General features: G+C 38.6%; 1 protein-coding gene across 1 annotated transcript; it reads left to right on the forward strand.

Moving 5' to 3' along the window:
- Positions 1-4,370: 4,370 nt before the first annotated feature.
- Positions 4,371-9,718, forward strand: AVPR1B (arginine vasopressin receptor 1B; the record flags this gene model as incomplete). The annotated part of the gene is made up of 2 exons (XM_083357362.1): positions 4,371-5,322; positions 9,399-9,718. The coding sequence occupies 2 exons, from the start codon at positions 4,371-4,373 to the stop codon at positions 9,716-9,718; spliced, it is 1,272 nt and encodes a 423-aa protein (XP_083213488.1).
- Positions 9,719-11,353: the final 1,635 nt, after the last annotated feature.

The raw sequence follows: 11,353 nt of genomic DNA on the forward strand, positions 1-11,353 counted from the left end.
ATATGTCTATCAGAACTAAGAAGAAAGTTTATTCAAGAATGTAGATATCACTATTAAAAGCAAGCCAGAATATACAGCCCTTTCATTTAATTTAGCTCCTGATTTAATTAAGCTTCTAAGTAAAAACAGACCAAGGTAGATTAAAAGGCAAGAATTATAAATGATTGGATATCATTCAATATAGGGACCTTCCTGGAGCTATAACAGATACTGTGCTGCTGACTGACAAATAAATAGATCGGTCTGAATGCACTTTCAGGAGTCCCACTGATTTCATTGAATTTGTTTTTGTCTCAGGTTCATCACCCACTGTTTTATAAGTAGTACAAATAAAACACATAGATACTTGCTGGTAGCTAACATGAAGAAAAAAAGGAAAACATCTTACAGGCAGATATGATTGTATCAGCACAGTAATAGCTTCTTAATGGGGTAGTACATCATAGCAGCAGGGTATGAAGAAGGGCAGGGTACCAATCAGCATAGTCGTTCACTTAGTCATTGGAATTATTCAATTAACATGGGCCAATAAATATTTTATAAATAAATGTTTTATTAATCCAGGGTAAAAAGAGTCTATTTAACATCTGACAATAAAAACTCTCTCACTGAGCATGCTCTGCAATGCAGTATGGGTAACTCGGAACTCTTGACTAAACAAAGTAAAGCTATAGAGAAATTAATTCCTTAATTACCGAACACCTATAATTCAAATAGAGAATATCCACTAAATTTAGCAATGCCGTTGTTGAATTTTGGGAAAGTCAACCCAAGTGGAAGACAATCAGATGGTTAGAGCTGTAGTGGATTTTCTAATCAGAGAAAGGCTAAAGAACCAATGGCCTTAATCTATAGATGAACTACAACTGAATACAGTACCTACAAAGTTCAGAATTGTTCAGATGTTCTTTTCCCTCTATGGATGTGAAAGATTACTTTTGAAGAAGCAGGATAAAAAGGATTTTGAAGCTTTGGTACTAGAGAAGACCCTCAAGAATACCATGAACAGTAATAAAACCAAATAGATCATAACCAATCAGAATTTTCACTCAGGTCACTCAGCGAGGAAAGGTAGAAGGAAAGGCAGGAAGAGACTGACCAGAATGTAGGTAAATATAGTTGATTACACTGGCAATGGAAGACCTGAAGAGCCAGACTGGGGACAGATCATCCCGGAAAATATCTTTTAATGTGGCTGCTAAGAGTGAATACCATTGGGTATTAACTGAGTACTTAGTGGCACTCAGTCAATCAGTCAATCTTGAATGGAATAGGAAATTGGACAAGCCTTCATGTACAAGTAGTCCTTAACTTACAACAGTTCGTTTAGTGACCATTCAAAGTTACAACAGCACTGAAAAAAATGGCTTATGACCATTTTTCACAATTACAACCGTTGTAGCATCCCCATGGTCACGAGATCAAAATTCAGACACTTGGAAACTGACTCACATTTATGACAGTTGCAATGTCCAGAGTCATGTGATTCACTTTTGCAACCTTATGACAAGCAAAGTCAATACGGAAGTCAGATTACTTAACAGGTGAGTTACTAACTTAAAAACTGCAGTGATTCACTTAACAACTTTGACAAGAAAGATCATAAAATGGGGCAAAACTCACTTAACAAATGTCTCACTAAACAACAGAAATGTTGGGCTCAATTGTGGTCGTAAGTTGAGGTTTACCTGTAGTTGTAGTTATATTTCTCTGAATAGGTCCTTCAAGTGAACAACAGGCTTAGAACTACAGGGATTAAAATAAAAATTCTTCATTTTAAAAAAAGAATGAGAAAGCTATGAATTGTCTAAATGAGAATTGAACAAGAGGGTGAATGCTTCCTCTCTGAAAATGAGATGCTTTGCTTGCTAGAATCATTTGCCATTTCCCCCATTTATGCAACAATTCTGCAATTTTAAAGGTTTGAAATTAAGAGATTCAAAAATTTATTTCCACCTCTCTCAAAGGAAATTATCTTTTCTTCTGACACTTCTTACTGCCTTGATAGCATTATTAAATGATCTAGCTATTATGGAGAGGATTTTTGTGGAAGAGATAGTTAATGAAGGAACATAAGTAAAACTTTCAGTAGCCAAGTCCAATATTAAATCCTCATTATTATTTTACATATTTACATACTGCTATTGTATTACAGATACATACTTTGCACATTTCTAAAGATCATTTAGGAAAACCACGTTTCTCTTATTACTTTTGCTTGCCCCCACCATGAATAGTAGAGAGAGCATGCTCCAGGCCTCTTGCTCTCTAGTTGCCATCTTGTGGACACTGGACTTGTGCCTTCTCAGTGGCAGTGCCTGTCTTGTGGAACAGCATCCCCAGAGAGATCTGGATGACCCATTCCTCTTAGCCTTTTACAAGGCATTGAAGACATGGCTGATCCTGCAGACTTTTTTTGCATTTGAGTCAGAGTGATATATTCTTATCTAAATAATTTAAATGAATAAAATACCATTAGCAATATGTAAAATAAGAGCCACGGTGGTGCAGTGATTAAAATGCTGTATTGCAAGCTAATCTAGCTCAATGCAAATCCTCACTGAGTCAAGGTTGATTCAGCCTTCCAGCCATACAAGGTAGGTAAAATGAGGACCCAGATTTTTGGGGGAAATATGATGACTCCATAAACTTCTTAGAGAGTGCTGTAAAGCACTATGAAGCAGTATATAAGTCTAAGTGCTATTGCTATTATAATCCTCGTAGCAAAGATGTAATTATAATCCTCATGGCAAAAGACTGGTCACAGTAATATATATACTTGTCAGACCAATCATTATTGTAAAGATGTATATTACAAGGTTGTGTCTTTGGGAAAGTGCTCTACAGTTTCATAGGATATGGTAAAAAAAAATCTAGATGACAGTCATGATTATGTGATTGAAGCTCCATCTGATTTTATGTCTGTGTTTTTATATGCAAACACATAAAACCAGGCAGAACTTCAATCACATCATTGCAGCTCCCATCTTAACTTTTTTATGCCACACCCTGCAGATACCCTTGGAAGAGTATTGCTAGTTACACAAGGAAAGCTATTATTTTTCTCCCACGAGTCAAATTCTATTCCATATGGTTCTGATTCCGATGTTATCCTTCAGTGATATGAGAACTATAAGCCAGCCGCTTAACAGAATGGAGAAAAAGAGGACAAGGGGATTTCTCAAACTAATTTCAGTGACTTCCTTAAACATTTACAACCTTCTGTCCTGTTCTGTTCATTTATCATCAAATTATGTGAAAAATGTGTATATAAAAATGAGCTGGGGAAGAAAGATTTGATTATAAAAATATTGAAGGCCATGAGGCACAAATAAAAAAAGAAAAGAAACAACTTTCAGCATTGTCAGTTCCATGCTCTTGCATAATCTGCTGATATATATATTGCAAAACTCTTGAAGCTTAAAAAAGAAAAGGCTCTGTGCACTATTTACATACACAGCAATCAAAATGTTCATCTGGAGGAAGAGATTGCAAAGTTGGGTGCCTAGCTGAATCTGTGTGTTTATTCATGAAAGAAAGGTACACTCACTCTAGTGACTGCATACAGGTGTGCACACCCATGGATTTGTATTCATGTAGATAGCAGGAGACTTTCTTCAGACTTCATGCTCAACCACAGGGATGGCAGTCAAGCCAAACAGCAGGAACCAACCAGAGAGGACAGCTCCAGTCTATAAAACCCAGACCCAAGCAACAGACTCCATTTGAACAGCCTGAGCCAATTCATCAGCATACAGATTTGGCACCTGACTTCTGCCTGCATCCAAAAAGACATCCACCTTCTTTGACTTTGCATTTATACTCTGATGCTTATTTCAGGTTAATTTATACTAGGATTATTTTATTTTTGCATTTTAAATATTTCTTCCTAGAAAGAGCTAATAATAAGGCTGCTTAGAGGGAAAGAATTTTGCCCTGAGACAAGGACAAGTGAGAAGTCAGTAAGGAATTAATGAAGAAGTGAAGAAAGGGAGAGAGGATGTTATTTCAAGAAGAAACATATCTTAAAGGATGGATACCAAAGTGAAAAATGAAAATTAATCAAGATGTTTTGTATAGTCTGAGTATTGGAGGAGATTTGTAGATTTTCTAAAACCATAAACATGCTGTTAAGAAATAACTGTGCTGCTAGTTAAATCTGAATAAAGAACAGAGCCAAATATGGTCAGTAAAAAAGAAAAAATGGACCAAATCCAAGATGGAGAATCAGATCTATGCAATTTAGCTCAAAATGCTTTATTGCTATTTAAACTACTAGTCTGTTCTAATTTCAGAAGAGAGAAAAATAGCTTCTCAGCTGCTTAGAGCATATATCAACATATTTCTGCAAAATCACCAAACCTTAATTAATGGAGAGGAACGCTACATATTTTGGGAGCTTCTTGGAGAGCTCTTTGCTGGAAAACATCAAGCCACTGAATGGGGGCCTCAACAAGTCCATTCTCCATACCCGAGATGAAGAACTTGCTAAGGCTGAGATTGGGATTCTGGCTGCTATCCTGGCAGTGACTGTGGTGGGAAACCTGGGTATCCTTCTGGCCATGTATCGCCTTCGGAAGAAGATGAGCAGGATGCACCTTTTCATTCTTCACCTGGGATTGACAGACTTCGGGGTGGCCCTCTTCCAGGTATTTCCCCAGATGATTTGGGAAATGACCTATCGGTTCCAGGGTCCTGATCCACTCTGCAAGGTTGTCAAGTACCTGCAGGTGCTAAGCATGTTTGCCTCTACATACATGCTCATTGCCATGACACTGGATCGCTACATGGCTGTGTGCCACCCACTGCGTACTCTACGGCAGCCAACCTGCCAGGCATATCTAATGATTGGAGTCACTTGGCTACTAAGTTGCTTGCTTAGCATACCTCAGCTCTTCATCTTCTCAGTAAGGGAGGTACACCAAGGTTCTGGTCTGCTGGATTGCTGGGCAGAGTTCAAATACCCTTGGGGCGCAAAGGCGTACATTACATGGATGACTTTGTCTGTCTTTGTACTGCCGGTGGTCATCCTCTTGGTTTGTTATGGCCTGATCTGTCATAAGATCTGCAAGAATCTTAGAGGAAAGACACAAAGGTGTGGTCTCTCTGCAGCGGATGCCATCTCATACACAGCCACTGATCAAAATGGAGCAGAAGTGTGTCATTCTGGCTCCCGGGTTAGCAGCGTGCGTACCATTTCCCGTGCCAAGATCCGCACTGTAAAGATGACTTTTGTCATAGTGATGGCCTATGTTGCTTGTTGGGCACCTTTCTTCAGCGTACAGATGTGGTCAGTGTGGGATAAGAATGCACCAAATGATGGTGAGTCACTTTTAATTGGAGGGACGGGGTACCAGCTTGAGAAATTCAGTTTGATGCCAGAGTCATAGATTGGGTTTGTAGCCAATGCAATTACTGGATTTAAGTTAGGATTTCAGATGGAACAACTATGGTTTTTATTTCAATTCCATCTCAGTAGAAAAGGGAATTAGGGCAGATTTATTAAAAATACAATACATGCAATGAATACTCTATCATGCTTGCTCATACATACATTTGTTCCATCTATTCTACTTTCATAAGCCGATGGAGAAATCTATCATCATTCACCATGCCTTGGCAAAAAGTGAAGGGAAATAAATCTATCTAAATATCTTGGTACTGTAATGCTGAGTGCTTCAGCTCTCATAAACATCCATACAGTAATATGTACTGTAATGTTTGCAACTGAGCTACATATTAAGGCAAAATGAAATTACTTTGAACTGAAAGAAAATTGCAAGTAACTTGATTTTGTTCCCTTTGGGTACTTTTTTTTTAAAAAAAACTACATATTTTAAAATTTTTGCAAAATACACAGGTGCCTAAATTATGCCTTTGAAATAATTACAGGCTAGAGAAAAAATGTTTTTTGTAACCTAGTTGATAACATCTGTCTATTACAAACATGCATGAATATGTATTTACAATTGTACATACAAGTAGTCCTCAACTTACAACCCACATGTAGACCAGAATCCATTTCTAAACAAGGTAATAGTTAAGTGAGTCATGCCTGATTTCATGAATTTTTTGGACATGGTCGTTAAGCCAATCACTGCAGTTAAGTGAATCATTTGATTGTTAAGCAAATGCAGCTTCCCCCTCTGACTTTATTGTCAGAAACCAGCTAGGATGTTGCACTAACAACAACAACAACAACAACAAAGTTGGAAGGGACCTTGGAGGTCATCTATTCCATCCCCCTGTTCAGGCAGGAAACCGTATACCATTTCAGACAAATGGCTGGCCAGTCTCTTCTTAAAAACTTCCAGTGTTGAAGCATTCACAGCTTCTGGAGGCAGGTTGTTACACTGGTTAATTGTTCTAACTGTCAGCAAGTTTCTCCTTAGTTCTAGGTTGCTTCTCTCCTTGACTAGTTTCCATCCGTTGCTTCTTGTCCTGCTTTCAGGTACTTTAGAGAATAGCTTGACTCCCTCTTCTTTGTGGCAGCCCCTGAGATATTGGAACATTGCTATCATGTCACCCCTCACCCTTCTCTTCATTAAACTAGACATACCCAATTCCAGCAACCGTTCCTTATATGTTTTAGCCTCCAGTCCCCTGATCATCTTTATTGCTCTTCTCTACTCTTTCTAGAGTCTCAACATCTTGTTTACATCGCAGCCAGCATATACTTACATCATAAATATATGCTGGCTATGAAATGTCCAAATTTTGATCATGTGACTGTGGGGAATGCTGCAGTGGTCATAAGTGTGAGTTGTAAGTTAGTTTTTTCAGTGCCATGATAACTTCAAATGGTGGCTGTATGTCAAGGACCCGCATTAAATTTTCCTTACGTTCTTTATAGAACTAAACTCAAACTAGCTATGTTACCTACAATCCTTTGTCACATAATATATTTTTTTAAATTAAAAATAGCAATATTGAAATTTATAAGGTGAAGCAATAAACATGTTTAAAAAATATGATCACTAGCTGAAGATTTGAAATTAAAACTAAAAACAGCAAGATTTACCAAATTGCAAAGTGTGGGAGATGAGGAATAATTGTTCCAATGTTTATAGTGCTAGGTTCAGATCTCCAAGGGTTTGAATTCTAATTCTTTTCTAAACATACAAACAAAACACCAAGTTAGCATTATATTCTAAATGTGTGTGTGTGAAACTCACTTGTTGTATTTATGCAAATATCAAGATTCAAGCCAAGCCCTGTTGCTGCTGCATATGCCTCTAAGACAGGGGTCCTCAAACTTAGCCACTTGGCTGGCTGGGGAATTCTGGGAGTTGAGGTCCACAAGTCTTAAAGTGGCCAAGTTTGAGGACCCCTGTTCTAAGATATAGAATGACTTTTTCATCCTATGACACATCTAAAACAGCCTCTGTTTTCACTCCCCTTCCCAATGTGCATAGGAAGGACAATGGATCCTTAGGAGAAATTTGCGTACCTCTATTAAAAATTTCCTACACAGCTTTGTCTTTCTGTTTAGTCCAAGTTATATAATTTTTGGAGTTCGTATAATTCAGCATTTTTTAAACATGGTGTCTGGGGAATTCTGGGTGTTGATGTCCACACAACAATATGATACTGCCAATCAGGGAGTGTGGATGAAAATACCGCAGGGATTGAAAACTAGTCTCCTAGTTTCTGGACACTCCTGGTGGGTTGTGACTGCATATAAATTGACAGGATGAAGTAGAAGAGGGCACAATTTTTTTATATAGATTTTATTCTTCAGAATGTGAGTTCTTGACTACCTTTACATAGTCCTTTTATTATATGGAGAAGCTCTTATTTATTTAAATCATTTTATAGATATTTCAAAAAAAATGTGTGAAACTGCTGGAGTCTGATGCATCTGTCGAATAATATTGTTGACATGATTTAGACATTAAGAGAACAATCGCCTTGTTTCTGTGAGGCAGAGAGTAACTCTTAAATGTCTGCAAACTATAGAAACAACAACAATCTCTTTGTTGACATCTAGCAGCCTTTGGAAGTTTGTTCAAGCATTCAGTTGCTTGTGTCTGTATAATCTAGATTGCATCTGTATAATTAGCCATGCAAAAATCCAGATGGCCACAGGCACATACAGAAAATTCTGAAAGCCTTTGCTCAGAAACAAAGAATAAATAGACATCCTTCAGGAATATAGATTATTGGGGCAATTCTAACCTCTGTGTTCAATGTCTATGGAGATTCTCAGTCATCCAGGTCAGTTGTCTCAAAGATACTTTTTTTCACAAGGCAAATGGAGTTTCTTTTTTTCCTTTGAATAAGTTTCGCTTCTCCTCCAAGAAGGTTCTTCAGCTCAGCTGATTTTAATTCTCACATAAAGTATGAGAAAGGCTACGTAAAATAAAAGATAAATCTCTGTTTATCATAATCTCTAATTAATGTCAATGGGGTTTAAACAATGTTCCCCGATTAAACAATCTTACTACTATTCAAGCTGATAGCAATGTTTTCATTAATTTTTATGGAGCAAATGTCAGTTCTTAACCTGTTAAAACTAGTATGAAGGAAAATTGTAGGAATATATTTCAAAGTACTAATTCAGTCTTTACTAACATTGCAAAATAATTGTACTAGTTTTCAATCTTTAATTTTCCCTTTTTCTATATTTTTACAGGGTCTTTTTTTTAGAATCCTTGGAACACATCCCTTTATGATTTATTTGTATTTTTGAAGTTCTAAAAATATATAACTACTGCTTGGTTGGGCAACCTTTGAGTGACTAAGGACTATAGCATGGCCCGTGAGTCCTCTGGAGAGCTGCAAGTGATCAAGAGTCATGAGGGTGTGACTGCATTCTTTTCAAATCATTATAGGGAGTTTGGGCTTGCAGTTTAGTGCTGAAATGAAACTAAGAGGCCCCTGAAAACCAGACTTTTCTAGAAAAATTATCTGATCATGTCTGTAATAAGTGTGAAATGTAATCAACATTGGTATGGCATGCATATCCATACAATCTTATTATTCACCCCTTCTGTATTTGGGGCATTTTAAAAAAATTCAAATCATAATTATAAACCAGTTCAACTTGAAAATTCTTGGCTAAAAGAGAAAAGACTTGACTCCCTTCCCAAAAACAGAAGGGGAAGAGTTGAACACAGTTCTGGAGGGAGGGGATGACATACTTTGGGAACAGGATCAATTTCATGAGTTGTTTTTTTTTAAAGGGTCATTTTTACATGTTGATTGATTACCACCAATGGGTAATTTTACTCTATACACATGTGCCAAGACACAATAATCCATGATTGGCATACAGTGAGGTACAGATACATCTGATCATGATTCATTATACTCAAAAGTTCACTCAACTGTTCTTATTATGGTTGATACAGATCTGAAAAAGAAAACGTTTCCCTTTATTTCTCTCTTTGCTCCAGAGTCAAGCGACGTGACTTTTACCATTACCATGTTGCTGGCCAGCCTGAGCAGCTGCTGTAATCCCTGGATTTACATGTTTTTCAGTGGGCATCTCTTTTATGGTGTCCTCCACTTTTTCTCCTGCTGCGGAGGTCTTCGGTCCAATCTCAGGAGGCAACAGTCTAATGGCAGCCTCTGCAGCCGTAAAACTACCATCTTGAGTCACAGTCCTCAGAGCACCCCAGAGCCGAACGCTGCTGGTATCCAGATGCAATTGGGAAATATGAAAGAATTCTACCAGCCTTATGAAGATACAGTGATTGATTCAGGGATACTTTAAAATAATGGATGAGTGTAATGCCAATGAATGATACTGTAATCCCATAATCTGGTTTTTTGAAACAAGCAGGAATAGTAGAATAATATAGTGGCCCTATACGATACGAAACATAGCTCACTATATATGAAATAAATCAGGCCTGATTCATTTCTTTTTAAAGACTGTTCTGAATTATAACCAAATTTATTTCCAAAGAGTTCAAACAAAAGTGAAACGAAAAGTTCAAACAAGACTTAAACAAACAGTTCAAACAAGAGTTAAACAAGAATAACAGACCAGGACTCTAGCAGAAGATCTTCAAACGGTTGCCTTCAGCAACCAACACCTCCCACACCTTCCCCTTTTATCAGCAGTCCCAAGTCGTGGCTTCTCATTGCCTTCTCCAAAGTTGCCTCATTGCCTCATTGCCTTCTGCTTTTCTGCTCTTCTAGATTGCCTCCTGCTCCTAGCGTCCCTGAACAGAGCCAGCTGTGGATCATCTTCTTCCAATCCCTCATGCTCATATGGCTGAGTCTGAGGAGGAACATGACGGGAGGGGCCAGGCTGAGAGTCCTGCTGTGCATCAGAGCCTCCCTCTGATACCAAAGGCTCTCCAAACCCCTCCTCCTCCTCCTCTTCAGAATCATCAGACTCAGCTGCCAGTATCACAGGCTGACGCTGAATCACAACAGGTTGCTGGCATGCTACAGACTGGTGGTTGGGGACCCCTGAATTACAGGATGGGTCTAATTAAGAAAACAGTATCAGGAAGGAAATGATGAATCTTTTTGAAAACAAGTCAATTTTAACTTAGAATTTCCAATGGTTCCATTTATCATACCACTTAGGTTTAGGAGTAACATAGAATTTTGTAGAAAATAGGGCAGACTAAACATGCTAATATTTGCAAGGCTTGAATGACAATTAGTCAATCCACTAATAAATTACAGACATAGCATAATTACAGTGTGCATAATAATTATTGCTATGTAAATCAGGTGACAACCTCGCAAAGAAAAGAGACCACCGAATCTGGCGTTGGTTCAATTTCCAACCGGTCTGCAGGTTTTCCAAATTCTTATGGTCCGTCTAGACCTCAATTTGATGCTGTGCACCCTCCAGATGATGCCTCCAGGCCTTGAATGCCACTTTGATGGCCAGAAGCTCCTTCTCCCAGATAGTATCGTTGTGCTCCAATGGATTCAGTTTCCGCGAATGGTACGCACAAGGGAAGAGAGTACCGCCGGGCATCGTTACCTGGAGTAACACCGCCCCAATGGCAATGTCGGAGGCATACGCCTCCACGACAAACAGCCATTGTGGGTCAGGATGTTTCAAGATGGGCTCCTTCATGAAAGCTTCCTTCAAAGCCTGGAAAGCCCATTGTTCTGGAGCGTCCCACTGAAACCGAGTCTTCTTCTGGCGAGGATGAGGGCCGGATAAAACCCAGAGCCAAATTCTTATCCAGAAAGTCCCGCAATGCAGCCAACTCGGGGTCTGACATGGAGTACAAATGCCCCACTGGGAGAGGTGCGTCAGGGACTAAATCAATGGGGTAGTCATAGGGCCTGTGTGGGGGTAATTGAACCACCTCTGTCTTGCTGAACACATCAGCAAATTCAGTCAGTTCAGAAGGCAAGGAAACCCCTGGGGAAC

The sequence above is a fragment of the Vipera ursinii genome, assembly GCF_947247035.1.
Source record: "Vipera ursinii genome assembly, chromosome: 3".
Lineage (NCBI taxonomy): Eukaryota > Metazoa > Chordata > Lepidosauria > Squamata > Viperidae > Vipera > Vipera ursinii.